This window comes from Embiotoca jacksoni, unplaced genomic scaffold (assembly GCF_022577435.1).
Source record: "Embiotoca jacksoni isolate LCO1_2020_lvr unplaced genomic scaffold, fEmbJac1.0.p SCAF_3, whole genome shotgun sequence".
Lineage (NCBI taxonomy): Eukaryota > Metazoa > Chordata > Actinopteri > Embiotocidae > Embiotoca > Embiotoca jacksoni.
Window position 1 is genome coordinate 12,185,050 of NW_027185381.1, and position 18,599 is coordinate 12,203,648.

The 18,599-nt window shown below is 41.2% G+C and overlaps 1 protein-coding gene across 1 annotated transcript; it reads left to right on the plus strand.

The window, feature by feature from the left end:
- Positions 1 to 171: 171 nt before the first annotated feature.
- On the plus strand, positions 172 to 16,347 carry LOC138205743 (disintegrin and metalloproteinase domain-containing protein 10-like). The gene is made up of 16 exons (XM_069161944.1): positions 172 to 341; positions 2,286 to 2,436; positions 4,784 to 4,902; positions 5,025 to 5,183; positions 5,733 to 5,833; positions 6,806 to 6,955; positions 8,328 to 8,420; positions 8,513 to 8,696; positions 9,359 to 9,522; positions 9,636 to 9,819; positions 10,537 to 10,687; positions 10,796 to 10,979; positions 11,070 to 11,178; positions 11,331 to 11,551; positions 11,647 to 11,773; positions 13,368 to 16,347. Exons 1-16 carry the CDS (start codon positions 275 to 277, stop codon positions 13,571 to 13,573), a joined length of 2,370 nt encoding a protein of 789 aa, XP_069018045.1. The 5' UTR covers positions 172 to 274; the 3' UTR covers positions 13,574 to 16,347.
- Positions 16,348 to 18,599: the final 2,252 nt, after the last annotated feature.

Sequence of the window (18,599 nt, forward strand, 5' to 3'; positions counted from 1 at the left end):
ATGTTACACAGTGCAAAACGTTACACCCAGGCATGGGGAGTGTAATGTATTGCAGGCCTGGATCATGGATGCGTTTAGGGGGGGGAAGGGGTGGGGGAGGGGAGGGGAGGGGAGGGGGGGGATGCCGAGCTGCCCTGCGTCTGACGTCACGGCGCTGGAGAGAGAGAGAGAGAGAGAGAGAGGGGGCGATGAGAGGAAGCTGCAATAAACACACAGGGCGTCTGCGCCTATCTAAGTAGGACAATAAAGTGAAAACGGCATCAATGCTCTAACAATGGATTTGTCACACATGCTTCTACTTAAAGTTTTCCTCTCCGTCTCCTTACTAAACTACACCCAAGGTGAGTGGGGGGCATTTTGAGAGAAAAGCTCGCGGGTGGTGTTTGAATCCGTGAAGCTGAGCAGAAAGCCTCCGTGGTAGCCTCGTTAGCTAACAGGAGGGATCAAGCAAGGGCCTGCTTGTTGTGAAGAGGACTGCACCCTTTTCACCGTTTTACTCCGAGCCGACAAATGACACTTGACGCAAACGCTGACGTGGATTCGTGCGGTTTACTGAAAATAAAAGCGATATTGCCGGGTTATTTCCGCGTGTTGTCACCGGTTTTTAATTGTCGGTTTTGTTGTTATCGTGCGGATAGCGCCGACAGCCATTGTTATGAGAAGATGGGAGAAGGGTTAACGGGCTGGTAGCTTCGTGCCAGTCAGCCGTGCAGCCGGTCATACTTTTGTTAAAACAAACAACAACAAAAAACGTGACATTACATGAACCGTGTGCGAGATCAATGACTCAAGTTTTGCGTTTGCTATCTTAATTGTGTTGCGTGTTGTCACCGGTCAGCGCTGTTTCCTCCAGCTATTCTTCTCTCTCACAGCTGATACCAGTCTGGGTTCAGTCTTTTTTTTTTTTAAATATTTGTTCTGTATGTTGTTTTTTTTTTTAATGTTGGAAGACGAAATGATCCTCTGTAAAATGCAGTATTGATGGCTATTACGCCGCCTCCTATATCCTGATCCTGTGCTTTTAAACTGCAATGTTGTACCCCTAAAATGAAATGACCTGCTTAAACCTACCTCTGTAAAACTCTCACTCAATTATAAGATCCATATTTATATTTAGCAATCTAAATATTTAAAAAAAAAAAAAAAAAAATCGGGCTGTATTTCTTGTCAAACTGTCGGAAGTACCAAACACAACTTCATGTGGCTCACTTCACCCAATATTTTGTGTTGATTATTCAATATTTTATGTTTTCTTTTAATCATAGATATGTAAGAATCACAAGTCCTTGCAACTTTTATCTCAGTTTTTGCAACGCTTGAGAAATTAAGACATTTCCGAGTTGCAGTCACGGCCTTCACTTCTCATAGTCACCTCAATGAAAAATTTAATGTTACCACCTAAATATTTCATACAGCACATGAAGAGAGAAGTAGCTGAAGCCTGGTCTACTTATCCATCTTTGTTTCATAGTTACACAGAATCCTGTAATTTCTGGCTCACTAGTCAGACATAATTAGCTGCCAGAGAGCCCTAATTACAGACACTAGACTCTATTTACAGAAAATGTTTTCTTCTGGTTTACATGTGATGGAGCAAAAATCCAATTTTGCAGATACAGTAATGCTCAGTGTACACTGAAAACAGACTAGTATTATTTAGAGGGGATAGATGTCCTGAACAGGATTCGTATGTTTTCTTGAAATGGCGTTAGTCAGTTGACTTTGAGTGTGAAGCAGTTGGTGAAATGGGTGGAGATGCTTCAGAATATTTTTCCTTCAAGCCCACCACCCACTCTTCTGGTGGCAAAATAATTATGCTGCGACGCTGGGGGCTGTTGTCGAGCGCAGCTCCAAAACTGGTATTCATTTGACTTAAACAGATTTAGCTGAATGTGAAAACAGACCAAACTGATTTACTGTCACTTTCCTTCATTTTAATCCTCCCTGTCACACATCTGCCGGATCATCCACCTTCTGGGGACCTGAACCATCCCAACATGCCTCACTTGTTCACTGTGAAACGTAGTTGTTCCACTTCCACTTCAAAGACTCAAACTTTAGCACCTTACCCTAAAAGTATTTGGCTAAACATACAAAACAAATGTTTCTGTTCCAGCTAGCAAAGTCTGTGACAGACTCATTGTGGCACCCAGGCTGTAACAACCTATGGACTAATATTTACTCCCCCAGCATTTGGGCGTTTACATTTCATCCTTTTTACATTACAGTTAGTAATTTTCTTTAAATTAATATCTAATAAGCATCACTCTGTTCTTTTCACACAGGACACTATAGGAATCCCCTGAACAAGTACATCCGTCACTATGAAGGCCTGTCCTACAGCACAGAGCTTGTGCACAGCATGCATCAGAGGGCCAAGAGGGCACTCTCACATGAAGACAAGTTCCTTCATTTAGATTTTCATGCCCATGGAAGGTTTGTGTTCTTTTTTTCTTTTTTTCTTTTTTTTTTTAAGATATCAACCTAAAGTTTATATGTGTCTGTATATTTTTAAGTCTCATTGCTCATTCCTATATGTACCCGTCTTTTTTATTAACTCATTTGCAAAACTGATTCCATATACCTGTATTGTTTATGATTTAAAGGTCAAGGTTTGCTGTTGCAGGGATTTACTGTATGATTAAAAGTTGTTTATGTTAATCCTGTTGTACCAAATTGTAAAAGTGGTCAGGGTCATCGCGTTTGATCTGTGACGAGGATGGATTAAAGTTGTCAGCCTTGTTTTTTTTTCTCGGTGTAGCGTCTATGGACTCCATTGGAGCCAAATAATTCATTGTTTGATCAAACGACAGGAAAAATAACCGGCATTCCCCTGTTCAACCTTTAAAGCTTTGCAGATTTGCTGCTTTTCTTTGTCTTGTGACAGTAGGCGGATATTTTTGGGTATAAACTGTTTGTTGGACAAAACAAGCCATTTATAGACACAAAATAGGACTCACAATAATTGTAACTGGCATTTTAACTATCCTCTGACATTTTATCGACCAAATCATTCATCGAAGATTAACTGGCAGATAAATTAGTACTGAAAATAATTATTAATTGCAGCTTGTTTCTGCCACAATCTAAATACATGCAGGTTAGATGAATCTGAAAGGGTGAATGTGTTTGTCTTCATGTTAGTTATCCCGGTGATGGATCAGGTTCTTCTGTACACATGCTGCCTGAGTGGGAGCCCACTCAAAGTGTAGAAGATGGATGGATACATATAGTCCTCATCACGGTTCCTCAATCCGTATTTTGAAGAGGTGGTGTTGTTTGATAGAAAGCGTTTACTCAATCCCTGACAAAGTCACGACCATCTGGCTGGGTTCTTGGCAAAGGCTGTTTCTCGTCCTGTCTGTAACAGGACCTGCTGTTCCTAAACTCAGATGCTGCTTAATAGGGAAAAAAATGATAAGAGCTGTGCAAACAAACACACGGAGGGAAGATGTCTCTTCCTTTGAAAAACAGGAACGTGTCTGCTTCTTTTCCTTTCAAATTCATGACAAAGCCAAAGATACAATTCAGATTGTTGAATTTGCAGCACACCTCTCCCTGGTTTGAACAAAATACTTTATTACAGTACTGTGCTGAAGTTTTAGGCACAAAATATTTGTGTGGGGATGCTTTCAAAAACCAATGCCATGAAAGGTTCATATTTATTTAATTTGCCTTCAAAACGACCCCAGTTTGCTTCGGTGCACTCGTGTGCAATTTTACAAAGTAGTTGTCAGGTACATTATTTCACACATCTTGGAGAATGACTGCAGTTCTTCTGTGTATTTAAGCTCTCAGCTGCTTCTGTCTCCTTGTGCAGTCCCAGGCTGTCTCCATGATGTTGAGATCAGGGCTCTGTGGGGGGCGGGGGGGCGTGCCACCTGTTGCAGGACCCTTTGTTCGTCTTGTCGCTGAAGATAGTCCTTTTATGACTCTTGTTGCCTGTTTGGGCTCATTGTCATACTGCAGAATGAATTTGGGACCAATCAGACGCCTCCCTGATGGGACTGTGTGATAGATAACAACATCGAGGTTGCCTAAAACGCTTGCACAGTTCTTGCGTGTCTGAAATAGCTGATATTTTTTGCTGGTGTTGTGTATAAACATAATCTCAGATTGAATTTTAATGAATTGCACATATTTTCCCATGAGATTTAAGTCTCAAAAAACAACAAGGACTCAGTAGGCATTACACACATAAAGGCCTTTGTTTGCTATCGTATCAAGTTGGACCATAGTTTTCAGATCTCCATTTTTACAAAGACCTTGTGTTTTCTCAGTTAATTTAGCTGCTGTGAGTGAACCTGGAGAACAGTAACTTACACATATGAGCATACAGTAAGAGCTCTATGTAGGTGTTATGTGAAACCCAAGGTTTACTGTAACATCTTTGTTTCCCTGCCATATGTTTGATCAACAAAAAACAGTATTGTTTCAAGATGTCCTAATTTTCTGTTCACTCTCTTACCAAATAAAGCCTGCAGTTTCCCCTCTGCAATGGAAAACAGCTTCGATGTTTTCTCTCTGCCAATGCACTTGCTTTGACACTTCCCCCCCTTCCATTTGCATTTTCCTTTTTCGCAAAGGCTGGGGCAATTTTGCTTACTTCCAAAACTGAGGCCAAAGTCAGATCCACACCAAAAATCTAAAAGCTCACACTCTGGAAGAATGAATCCATGAATCCAGAGACAAGTTTTCTGACCTACAGTGTCTTCACATTCAAACATATTCTGTGTTTGTGTTGCATTTTTTTTTTTTTTTTTTTTTTTTTTTTAAATTTCAGGCATTTTAATTTACGAATGAAGAGGGACACCACCTTGTTTGCCCAAGATTTAAAGGTGGATGTTTCAGGAGATGAGATTCCATTTGATACCTCTCATATCTACACAGGAGACATCTATGGTAAGACTGTAAATGCAATATAATTGTTTTAATATGTTGCTGCAGGTTACATATCTCTGAAATGTCACTACCTGATCCTGTGTGAGTCCCCTAACATATCCCTCTGTAACTTGGATTCCCAGGTGAGAAAGGTACCCTGACTCATGGGTCTATTGTGGATGGTAAGTTTGAGGGCTTCATTCAGAGCTACCATGGCACTTACTACGTGGAGCCTGTCGAGAGATACCTGGGGGACAAAGACGTGCCCTTCCACTCTGTCATCTACCATGAAGACGACATACGTGAGTCCCTAGCAACTTCAGCTACATGCATCCTTTTGACAGGTTATTTTCTTGTAATAATGAAGTATGTTTAATAGGATATACATGTATGTAAATGTGTGACTTGGAAAGTGCAAGGTTAGGACAGCTGAACTGACGGAGGCAGACTGGTGTGATCGCCCCCGGGGGAGCACAGAAACCCGGGGTGCTCATTAGCTGAGTAACACAATTGTGCTCTTGGGCTACTGGCTCATTTAAACAGTCTTTACAATGTTGGTTCTAACAGTGAGCACCGAGTACACTTCACTACACTGGCACCCCCTAATTTCAAATCATCTGTGTACACATAGCATGTGGCTGAGGGGCAAATTAAACAGAAATGTGAGAGGAATCGCTAATGAGAGCGACAGGAAAGTAACAGCTCACACAGCAAAGCTAGGCTCAAGTGCCGTGTAAGTACATCCATTAGCTGATCATGAATAGCGCCTGAAATAGAGTGACTCAGGGGGTTAAGTAGCTAACATTGTCTCCCATAATCCTAACAGTGTTGTGTCTGCCTCTCTCGCTCAGACTACCCGCACAAGTACGGCCCAGAGGGAGGTTGTGCCGATGGCTCCGTGTTCGAAAGGATGAAGAAGTACCAAGCCTCTGCTGTGGTGGAGCCACCCAAGGTGAACTTCACCCCTCACCACGTTAAACCCTGACAGGGTTTACTAAAGAGAGTTGAGGAAAATTTTAATTTCTCCTACTTCGTCAGGGTCAGAGATACCTCATGGATGCCTTTTCAAAGTGTCTGCATGGTTTCACGTTTGTAATGGAGCCTGGAAACATGCACAACTTGACAACAAATAACAAATGGCCACTGAAATATTATTTCAATGGAAATATCGTGCGTTAAAACTCAAAAGAAAATGTGTCATTACAACTCCTCAACACTAAACCTGTCTGATTAATCGTAGGCACTGCATTGTTTACTAGTCACACATGAATACAGTACAATGAAACTAGCACACACACTTAACACTTCTCACTCAGTATTTTTTTTTTTCTCAGTTGGAGGTTGACATCATGTCATTTCTTTGTACACTGTTAAATTACACATGGTTACTACATGTATATTTACAACATGCAGTTTACAGCATTTTTCAGCCAATCATCCTGACTAAGGTTTAACATGATATTTGTTTATTTGAGAGGAGCTATTACGGGTCTCATTGTGCTCTCTGGAAGGAAGGAAGCTACATCAACTTTTCCAGTGTACCTTAAAACATGTCATCATGATTCATGATTCATGTGCTAAACTCTGAGACTCAAGTGTAATGGCACGCTGGGACTCCTCGCTTGAGAAAGGCGTCAACCAGTTGTCTGGTTGAACTGATAAAATATATTTTCCTTAAATTGGATGTTCATTGCAGTTTTGCTCCTTTTTATTTCTGCCTATTTTCCCGCCATAATCTTGGATGTGACATAGAAAGTACCTGTTCCTTTGCAGAAATCCAGCTCATGAACATACTGCACTTTAAGAACCGAACCCTAAAAATACAGGACATTATTTACTGTTTGGCTGAAAATACCATACACGGTATATGTTTTATTTAACTGTCTTATTTCCTCCTCTCCCCCTCCCATGTCGCTCACACCAGGAGCTCCACACTGAGATGGGCTATAATGAGCCTGTTCTGTTGAGGAAGAGGAGGATGGCACAGGTTGAGAAGAACACCTGCCAGCTATTCATCCAGACTGACCACCTTTTCTTCAAGTACTACAAGACCAGAGAAGCTGTCATAGCTCAGGTAATGCCGAGTCACTCACGTGATACATGCTACTCTGGTAGTAATATTTGTCTGAGGTTGGTGCAGAGACACATTTTTTTCACCAACAGTAACAATGAGTTGGTATAAATGATACTAATGAAACCAATTACTCTTTGAATAATTACACCTTTTTATTCAGTGCAGGAGGTGAATCAAACACTTACAACAGAGGAACAAAAGAAGAAAATCATCATAAATTAGGGTTGTACACAACAGTGACTGACTGCCTGTTTAAATTGTAAAATGTTGTTAAATGTTGTATGGTTGAGTAATAGCTTGACATTTTTGGAAATCCATATTCACTGTCCAGGGAGAGTTGTATGTAGGGCTGGGTATCCAACTTCAGTACTTAAGCGGCACTGAATGAATTGTTTTGATATTATATTGCATTCAAAAAAAAAAAAATCTTTTGGTACCTAATTTTGTTACCACGGCTACATCCACAGTAACAGGTTGTTGATTTAAAAAGCAGGACTTTTGCTTACATTTATGCACAAGTAAATCTCATCAGAATCAGTGAGCCGACGCAGCATTTGCCATACGTAGACTCTGTTTGGGCGGCACACCCACTAAGATAAAATCACTCAATTTTAATTTAAGTCAATCTTCCATGGGAACACCTTATTTTACTCTTTTTCAAATAATTTGTGGACACATATCTGTCACTTGTGCGCACTGCAGTAACTGAGTGGGGGTTGGATGCTTCTCCATGCGCAGCCCCACTAACTAGCGTCTACCGTTGGCGTTTAGGGAACATCAGTGCATTGTTGTGCCGAGCAAGAAATTCCATGCGAGCTGTTAATTGCAGTGAGAGATTTGTACTGTAATGTGTAATGTAATTTTCTTTTGGCTAACTGTCTCCCAGCACCTTCCCGAGTTAGACTACAGACATGAGAGTGGCATCACTGTTCTTATGTTATTCTCAGCAAAGAAACCAATAAACATACTTCTTGAAATGCCAAACTATTCCTTTTAAAAATTCTCCAAAAAAATGACATTACTCCTTGAATTCAGTATGAAGAATGTAAAAGATTGGATGTTGTAGCATCAGTTAACACACTGACTGAACGCAATACAAAGAAACAAAGAGAATCACACTTGTTTCTCACTCAATGACATTGTAATATGTAGAGGAAAGAATATTTTTTACTGGTTAAACTACTTGGTTGTTAAGCTACTTAAAATGTACCTCTTCACATGTACATTCAGTATTGTCTAGATTATAGCTGCACACAGTGTGGATTGAATTTAGCGGTGAGATTCTTCAGGTTTGGTCAACAGGCTGTTAAAATTGTATTTGTCATTTGTTACAGGCTGTTAAAATTGTATTTGTCATTTGTTACTCCATCAGATCTCCAGTCATGTCAAGGCCATTGATGCCATCTATCAGGGCACAGACTTCATGGGCATTCGTAACATCAGCTTCATGGTGAAAAGGATCAGGGTGAGTCTTTCTACTTCCAAGCTGCTTTCAAATTCACATTTCAGCTTTGGTCACGGTCTTCCCTCTGAAATCATCCTCGTCCTCCTGCACAGATAAACACCACCAGTGATGAGAGAGACAAGTCCAACCCATTCCGCTTTGCTAACATCGGGGTGGAGAAGTTCCTGGAGCTGAACTCAGAGCAGAACCACGATGACTACTGCTTGGCTTACGTCTTCACCGACAGAGATTTTGACGACGGGGTGTTGGGTTTGGCCTGGGTGGGAGCCCCCTCAGGTACTGACAGCAAACAGTCTGTCCTGTTTTTAAAGAAAGATGAATGCACCTTCTAACTTCTTTTTTTTTTTTTTTTTTTTTTTTTTTTTTTTTAACCATTTTAAAGCACATTGAATGCTTTAGAGGGATATATGCACTCATTCATTCATTCATTCAGTCAATCACTCTTCAATCTTGGAAAGCAACCATGATTTTAATTACACACTGCAGCTACAATAAGAAAGAATATCAGTGGAGTTTGGTATTGGAAATGCTGACTGATTGAACTGCAGCTTCAGACGTCAACATATGCAGATGTGATGATTCCCAGAGGTTATCATTACAGGCCCAGCAATGTATTTAGCTGCTCAGTGTTACTGACATTGTAGAGTGAAAAAGTAACTCGGATGTTTCCGTGCCACATTCTTAGTTTGAAGCTATAACAGAAAAGCAAGAGGTTATGTGTCATTTACCAGCAATAACAAACGATGTGTTTGTAACATGCACTGTAAGCATGTTATACTGTACTATGTTTCCAAGTGAAGCATTATGTCATGTGGACACTATTTGAGTAATGATGAAATGAATCGTGTTTAAAATGAATGTTTAATGAGTGAAAGGCTTCATGTTTTGTAGCTGTGCTTTGGAAGAAGGTTTGTTCCAGCTATGCTTTTCCTTCTCAGGGAGCTCTGGAGGCATCTGTGAAAAAAGCAAGCTGTACTCCGATGGAAAAAAGAAGTCTCTCAACACGGGTATAATCACTGTACAGAACTACGCCTCCCACGTACCTCCAAAAGTCTCCCATATCACATTTGCACATGAAGTAGGACACAACTTTGGCTCCCCGGTGAGTTACTTAGAAGTGTCACATTTATGTGGCACTTCTGCATTTATTAAGCTCGTACACTTCATCCCCTCCTCTTTTAACCTTTTGATTATCTGTGTCTTCCTCACTGGAAGCATGACTCTGGATCCGAGTGCACCCCAGGAGAATCCAAAAGCCAAGACAAGAAAGAGAAGGGCAATTATATCATGTATGCAAGAGCTACGTCGGGCGACAAGCTCAACAACAATAAGTTCTCCATCTGCAGCGTTCGCAACATCAGCCAGGTGCTGGAGAAAAAGAGGAGCAACTGTTTTGTTGGTACGTTTTACTGTTTTTGTCTGACCTTCTTCAAACCACCATATTATTCGGACTCTCGTTTCCCTGCTCTAATTAGCAATTTAATGTAGGCAGCTAGAAATGCACCAACGTGTTGGCTGGTTTTGGCTTTGAAAGGCCATCTTGGTGTTAGTCCAGTTTTGACAGTATTCCACAGATTGTAGGAGTGTTCCTTGTAATCTTTTCTTTTTGTTTCATTTCGCTCTTTTGCAAATGTCACACTTGTCACAACTTTCAAATCAGTAGCACAACAAACACGTGTTTTAAAGGTCACTTGATTACTTCACCGCATAATTAGTATGCCTAAAAATGTTGATCTGTTTTGCACATGCTCTCGTTTTGAAGTCTTGTACACATTAGTTTTGCTGATATGACTAATAAGCTGGTGTGGGTTTCCAGAACGCCCGTACTGCCGTATATTTCTGCTCTTCCACCAACACACTGACAGAGGGGCTGTTTGGGTTTTTGCGTTGGGCTCTCTCAAGGGTCCGTTTCTATTTCCACTCTTTGATTTTGTTTGCTGTTATTACAGAAGCTCATTATTTTCAGAACAATATTGATCTGGTTTTGTCATGAGACACTTTTCAGAGTTAATGTCTGGTAAACTTTCAGCAGTCTGTACAAAAAGTCAAGAGTTCAACAAAACATACCGTTTTTTGGGAACCAGCCTCAGTGTTTATTTTTCCTTCCCTCTGACAGAGTCGGGCCAGCCCATCTGTGGTAACGGCCTGGTGGAGCCCGGAGAGGAGTGCGACTGTGGCTACAGTGATCAGTGCAGGGACCAGTGCTGCTACGACGCCAACCAGCCCGACAACAAGAAGTGCAAATTAAAGTCCAACAAAGTCTGCAGGTAGATGTGGATGGTTTCTTTTTTCGGTGGCTTTTTGAACTGTAATGAGGAAAACCTAAAAGCTAATTTGTGCTAAGATTTGACTCAACCCTGTTCTCTTGCCACCAGCCCCAGCCAGGGTCCTTGTTGTACTGCTGAGTGCTCATACAAGGGCCATAATGAGAAGTGCAGAGAGGAGTCGGAGTGCGCTCACCAGGGCATGTGTAACGGAGTCAGTCCCCAGTGCCCCACATCTGAGCCCAAGGCCAACTTCACCGCCTGCCACGGAGAAACGCAAGTCTGCCTCAACGGGGTGAGTGGCTGAAGACTTCACACCTCCTGCAACTTTATATTCATACACTCACGGTCTGATCTCACCTGCCCTCATGCTCCTTCCCCGCAGGGCTGCTCCGGCTCCATCTGCGAGAAATACGGGCTTGAGGCGTGCACCTGTGCCAGCCAAGATGGCAAGGATGAGACTGAGCTTTGCCACGTGTGCTGCATGGAGAAGAGTGAGTCATACACACACACACACACACACACACACACACATATACACACACCCCATCGTTTTATAACCGAGTCTTTTAAATAAAATGTTATTGAGGTTTATTTGTTATTGTCATTTGAATTGTGCTGAGATATCTGGGATCTGTCTCCGCAGTGAATCCAAACACATGCAGCAGCACAGGATCAGAGCGCCTGGCTCGGTTCTTTAATAAAAAAGTGACCACGCTGCCAGCTGGCTCGCCTTGCAATGATTTCAAGGGCTACTGCGACGTGTTCATGAAGTGCCGACTGGTGGATGCAGACGGGCCGCTGGCCAGGCTAAAGAAGGCCATCTTCAACCCCGAGCTCTATGAGAACATTGCAGAGTGGATCGTGGTACGTGTCGACTTCTTGATTGTGATTGGACGATTGGTTATTATGAGTTGTTTCTGCGCAGATTGGATTTGATTTGTGCTTCTTTGTCTTCCCAGGCACATTGGTGGGCAGTGCTGCTGATGGGTATTGCCCTCATCATGCTCATGGCTGGTTTCATTAAGATCTGTAGTGTGCACACACCGAGCAGTAACCCCAAACTTCCCCCTCCCAAACCACTTCCAGGTGAGTCCAGACATTTACAAAGTTCATCTCACCAGAGAACGTTTAGCTTTTATATGTCTTCATAAATACTATTTTACCATTTAGCTGACACACCAAGTCGTGTGTGAACTTCTGCCTCTCTTCTACACGAAAACATGTTTTTCATTTAAATAAAAAACATTAGATAGAAATTTGAGGATGTTTACTAAGTCTTTCTCCAAATATGGAAATGACAGCTACTGGTTTTTTTTCTTGACAAAATGTTAAATATGTTGAATGATCCAGTGGAATAAGCTCAAATCACACATTGTCAATTACAAGCAATCTTTAATGAGGATTACTTGGTCACAATTTTGTAAAAACAGTTTCATGAGAGCAGTTATGGGCCTCAACAGTCAGTATTGAAATGGAGCTCATAACCCTCCAACCATACAACAGAAATCTACATACAGGATCTTGTGCTACTGCAACCAAACTAGTTAACACTAATCAATCCTCCCGGGAAAATCGTAAACTTTTGATGCCAAAAATTAATGCAAATTCAATCAATCTCCACAGTATTTTCAGGGGCTTGCAATTATGCAAAATTCCCAGCAGTAAATACACTCGGTAGAAGCTCTGCTGGAGGTATTGCAATTCAAACTGAGCCTTTCAAACAAAACTTGCTTTATCAACAAAAATAACTCCTCATTTACAGTCGGGAAGGTCGGTCAACCTCTGCTCTCGTCAACAACACAAACCACATGCAGAGGAAAAACTGCAAAATCGGAAGTGACAGGGTTTAAGGGAAATAGTCTTATGAGAATTAAGCTACTATTTATCGCACTTCCCCCTCAGATTCTGTTCAATTATTATTATTTATTTATACAAGTCATATAAGCATTTAAAGCCCTCATTTTTACAGCAGATGTAACCTTTGTATTCTATGTTGCAGTCACAGACTTGTGTGTTTTCTAAAGTGAAGACACTTTTATGACTCTGGCAACATGAAAGCTCAAATATATTGCAGCTGTTGGCGATGGTGTGGCGTATGCTAATGCCATCACGCCACGTTACACGTGATTACTTTTGGTTCTTTCTTCATCAGGTATTTTAAACAAATTACTTCTTCTTTTTTTTTCTGCAATTTTACCACAAAAACATCCACATAAAACGTCACAAATTATTGCGTCACAAATTTTAAGAAAAGCTGCAAAATCGAGTATTTTTGACTGAAACAAATCACGAAAAGACTGGATGGACTGAATAATACACACGTTCCCAGAGGAAAGATGACAAGTATGACACTCGCCATCTTTCCTCTGGGAGAGCCCAACATCACCGTGTATTATTCTCACATCATGTGCGGAAATCTTTGCTTATCAAACAGAAATGGTGGTCCCACGTCACACTATGAGAACATCAGCTAAACTGGAGCTTCAGCAATTCAAATGGGGTCCGTAAAAAAAACAAAAACATTTAGGACTACAATGTTTGCAGGGGGACTGCTGATACGGCCGTGCATTTACAAACCGACCTTTCAAAAACCAGCAACCGTGATCCCACTGCTGACGACCACGTTTGTTGGGAGTAAAGCTCAACTCCGTCCCAATTCAAGCGCTCTTTCTTCCGACAGGCACTTTGAAGAGGCGACGAGCGCAGCAGCAGGCTAACTCCCAGGTGCAGCACCAGTCCCAGCACCCGCACGCCCACCAGCACGGAGGCCACGGCGGGCACGGTGGCCAGCGGCAAGCCCAGAGGCAGCCTCAGCGGCAGGCGCAGCCCCAGAGGCACCACCGCCAGCCCAGAGAGAACTATCAGATGGGCCAGATGAGACGCTGAGACCCCGCACCCAGCACCCTCCCCCCCCCCCCAATGCCTTGGCTCCTCCTTGTGCCTACAGTGGGAAACAAAAGCGTCACTCCATCCAAAGAAAAGCCTGACATGGTTGTTAGTCGTCATCATATCCTCCATCTGCAGACAAAACAGACACGTGAAAAAGAGTAAAACACTATCTAGCAACTCGATTGGCACTTTGTGGAGTGGACTCGACCATCAGCCATTCCCAATGCAGTGCGATCTAGCATCTTTTTCCATCTTTTCTTTTTTTTCTTCTTTCTTTTTAAGGAGTGCCAAGGAGTTAAGGAATCATGTGTAGCTTTAGTACATTCTGTGATGTGTTTTTTTTTTTTTTTTTTTTTTTTTTTTGTTCTATTGCAACGTCGTCTTGAGTGACAAGCCCGTGGCTGCTGGTGAAATTGTTCTGTGCTTTTCTTTCGCCATCCCAGCCGGGAATGAGAGACACTCAGTGGGGATTTGCGGCACTTTTGTGATTTACACATGTCAAACGGCAAAAGACACAGGCTCCGGTCTCTCGTGCAGACTGTCTTCTGCATGTGACTGTAAATATTTAGTGTATCATAAGTGAAAACAAACTATTTCTTCTACTGTAAATGTGTAATTCTTCACTTCTTTTTTTTTTCTTTTGTTTTACTTTTGGTTAGTGCTCTCAGGATTCTTAACACATAAATGAAGGAATGATGGTTGTGATGAGTTCCTTGGACGCTGCTGTTGAGGATTTGACTCCATCAGTTCTCTTCACAGTCCAATCAGGTGGATCTCTTTCACTTTCATTCAATGCTAGATTTTCATTTTGAACACTAAGGTCACCATATCCCACATTTTAGGCCTTCTCTGTTCAAGGTCCCTTTTTTCATCTTGTTTTTTTTCTTGGTTTTTTTTCTTGTTTTGCTAACATCATGTTTTGCCCATGTTGTGTAACAAACTAGCTGAGGTATAGTGTTATGGAGCAGAAAGGGAAGGTCGCCTAGTTTGGTACAACATTAGTTTTTGATAATGAAGAATGAATAACCACTAACTGAAGCTGATGATGATTCTACCTGCTCGGATATGAAGACGAGGGAAAGTGAAGGCTGCTGTGGCGTAGCGTAGACGTGACAGTGTATCATGTTACAGAGTTAGTTTACATGAGTGTGGAAATAAATTTTAAAAATGACACAAAAAAAAAGAAAAAAAGTAAAGATTAAATCATTCTATTATTCTTCAGATAGCGAATCTAAGAACTTTTCAATGTGGGCATGCGGACACATTTATTAAATGTGACTATTAATTGACCAAGGTCTGTAATATTTGTATGTCACTCAACACTATTTCCTTTGACAGCTATTAATGTTTGTCTTAGAGCAGCTGGAGCGAGCGGTGTAACGCAGCAGTATGGTCACATTATTCACTAACACATTCCTCAGTGTGTTCACCACTTCCACAGGAGACAAGCAGCTGTTTGAAGGACCGAATCCCCTTAAGAGCTCATGAGTGCAGTCCTCGGTCTGAGTTTACATCAGCGTGCCATAAACCTTTATGAAGCTGATCTCTGTGCACAGGTTTTATAAAAACTGGAGGCACCTGTTCGGTTTCTGGGCTTGAGGTGAATGAAAGGACGGAGATTTGATTGTTTCTTTTGTGGGATTGCTCGACCTCAGGTGTTTTCTTCCTCCCTTTAGCTGCAGCGAAGGGGCATTTTGGAAAATCACAACACTAACAGAGAGGATTTGGTGAAGTGATCGCGATATGTTGTGCAAAATCCTGCGATTCATTTAGAGTGCACACAAAGTGTTGCAGAAACAATACAGAACAGATTTTGCGTGATATGTGGTGAAAGGACAGGTTCTCTGTGCTCTGACTTTATTTGATCCTGGCATTATTGTTTTTTTTTTTTTAATTGCATGCAATACTAATCACATTAATATCTTACAACACTGTCCTGATGGTGTTTAATGATCACACATGTGCTCTGGAGGGGACATGGACAGCTACATGTCTCGGTTAATTTCACACGTCAGATGAATCAGGTGGGTCGGCAGTTGCTATAACTTCTCATGTCTGTACAAAATGGAGCTCTTTTTAAATTTCATCTCCCGGGCCGCGTCCCGACGGTCAGGCCCGGACAGTTTACCTGTAAACTTGTACAGAACTTCGAAAAATTTGCATTTCATTTGAAAATGAAAAATTACATTTTGATACATCTGTTTAATTTTCTTTTGTATTCTAATTCCAGAGTAAGTTGTTCAAAGATGTTCATATGTGACAAACTTTCCTCTCTTCTAAGTTATTTATGTTCTTTATATGTGCTAGTTGAACCGGAGTTTGCTTATGATACTTTTCTCCACCATCATCAATGGTAAAAACAATTCAGTGTGATGGAGTTAATGTTACATCCTCATTTTTGTCTTTGTTATACTGTGGCATGGTTTGGGTAGAAGCGCAGAAGAATAATGCCTGTAAATTTTCTTTCTTTTTAATTTCGTAGTCTTGGTAAAGTTTTTAGCTAAACGTGCACTGAAAATGTCCAAAATTGAGTTGAAATGTTGTAGGTGATGTAGGCCGAAAGAACACAAGATTAAAAAGTAATACTACTGTCTGATTTTAATGTTCACTGTGTTTTATACAGTATCGAAAATTTTTGTTCACTTTGAACATTTTTACTAAAAGAAAAAAAATTTCAAATTGTATTGTGCAAAGAGATGTAATTTTTGGAGTACTTGAAATGCATTAATTAAAAGACTCGTTCAAAATAAAATAGATCCCTGTTTACTGTCTGAAGTGTGAGCTCTTTGGCTTTCTGTAGTCTTGTGTACTACTGACGTCTGTGCGGACACCTTTTAAAGGGCCACTCCCCGGATTTGAGACCAGACAGTTTACATCTGACTTGAAAGTTGGAGAAAAAAAAAAAAAAGAAAGAAACTTGTGTCACAGTCTGGTGTTTGGCCTTAAGCAGGCAGGATGGGTCTCAGAAAATACACTGTAAAGTTGAATTGTGGAAAGTGTAGGATTTTAGTTCAGCCTTTGCTTCAGGGATTTTTTTTTTTTTTTTTTTTTTTTTGTAACCACATATTTTGCATCTCCTTTCTTTAACACCATCATTGCTCCACAGACAAAAGATGACTTAAAATGAGGAAAAGAATCTGCCCGCTCCAATCTGTGGAATATTCACTTATTGATGCAAGTTTTAAGGTAAAAGACCTTTCAAGTATCAACATCGTCACTGTGATCCTGCTGTGTCGGTGCTGGGGATTTAACGAGACAGCAGACTGGGCCCAGGTGTCGCTCGCTGATGCTGATGACCCTCCAATCAGCACCTGCAAAACACAACTGAATAGAAACGGGGACACCAGAGAGGTCAACTACGAAGTGAGACTAGTGGGTTAGCGAGGTATGCTGAGACTAAAGCCAAGCGTTGTCAGTATCACGAAGCTGGCTCTCTTTTAAGATGGCTGGATCACCATAGTAACTTATGCTGCAAACTTAACCTGGTCCCGAGCAGGTTATGTTCGAGGTATCGGATCAAAACGTACCAAAGTACCGCATACTGACCAATCAATTCTCTGAAATGTGTCATCACTAATAGGAGAAGATCCCTCGGAGCTCGGTACGCGGAGTGAGACGGTCCTCTGCGGGGGGGCAGTGTGTTCAGACACCGACAAACCTCTTGTGTCTTTCCCCGGTGAGTTTTTTTATGAGGTATAGATTAATTTCAGTGTTTTTTTTTTTTTTTACTGATATCATCCTACAACAGGGACTGATTGATGCACCATCAGAAGCATTGAACTTGTACTCATAAGATTTGACAGTAAACCTACCTCTCGCTTTGAATTATGATTTTATATTTATTTATTTGCTCCTCTGTCCGTTTGACGCCTCCGGGGCTGCAGGTGAAATGATACAAATACACGTCATGAGAATACATCTAATAGTACATTAATTTAATGAAATATCCGCATGTAATTAGTCCGATCTTCCTGGACGCTTTATGATAAGGTGATATTATAGGCTAAGTATTTCAACTTCGGCGTCGCAGTCACGCTGTCGGATTTTTTTTTTTTTTTTTTTTTTTTTTGCACATCCTTCTATTGTTTAGGATGTGTGGATTATGTCTTTAACTTCATTCATAGTTGTTTTTTTTAAATGATAGTTTTTATAATATGTGGCTCTGCTTGTCGGTACACTTGTCCATGTTCGTGATTGGTCAGATGCTCAAACACCTCCTCTTTTATGTGGACGTGCTCAGAGCCTGAAGCAGAAAACCCGAGTTAACAGAGTAAGTTGATAACTACCGTCGTGGTACCGACTATCTCTGACGGCGAGTTTCAGCTTTGTTGAGCCAGCTTTGACAGAGAGAGCCTGGGTATGTTGAACTTTCGTTGTGCACACCTCAAGTGCTCAGGTGGAGGGATCATTAGATCCCGGATTTATAACTTGCTTCATAAATGAGTTTTGTATGTATTGGATTATGTGAATGTGTTTCCTTTTTTTGTACATCTCTACTCGAACTGGGAACCACCAGAGGCCCCACAATACCATATTATTTCGATTAATAAACTTTTTTTTTTCAAATTAATGTTTGTCCCCAAAGGAAAACGTTGTCAACAAATTATATATGTTTAGGTTTGTCATATGTATTATGTAATTAATTCGTTTTCAGTCTGTTCATCTGACTTGTGGTAAATCCATTCATACTGTTTAGTGAACCTTGTTGAATGCAGTAGAGGGGCTTTCACAGCAGGGGGAGCAGCTGCTTTAGGTGAAGGGTGGTGTTCAGAGGTTTTGAAGCAGCTGAGGAGTCACCAACATCAGCAGCACAAAGCTACAGACAACCTGTCATATGGTTTGTTTCCAAGAGAACTCGCCTTTGAGCCGTGGTTGACAACGTTAACTCCAAATATTAAATATATTAATATCTATTTGAGTAAAGTTGGTGGAAGGAAACAGCTGGTCAAACATTTTTATATTCCTCAGCTACATGACTGCCTGCTGCCATGTCCTCCTCATTTGTTATTCTTTGGCCATACTT

Coding starts and splice junctions, on each gene's coding strand:
- LOC138205743 (XM_069161944.1), top strand. CDS start 275: ATGGATTTGTCACACATGCTTCTACTTAAAGTTTTCCTCTCCGTCTCC. Junction 5,184..5,732: donor CTACCATGAAGACGACATAC/GTGAGTCCCTAG, acceptor TCTCTCGCTCAG/ACTACCCGCACAAGTACGGC. Junction 6,956..8,327: donor GAGAAGCTGTCATAGCTCAG/GTAATGCCGAGT, acceptor TTACTCCATCAG/ATCTCCAGTCATGTCAAGGC.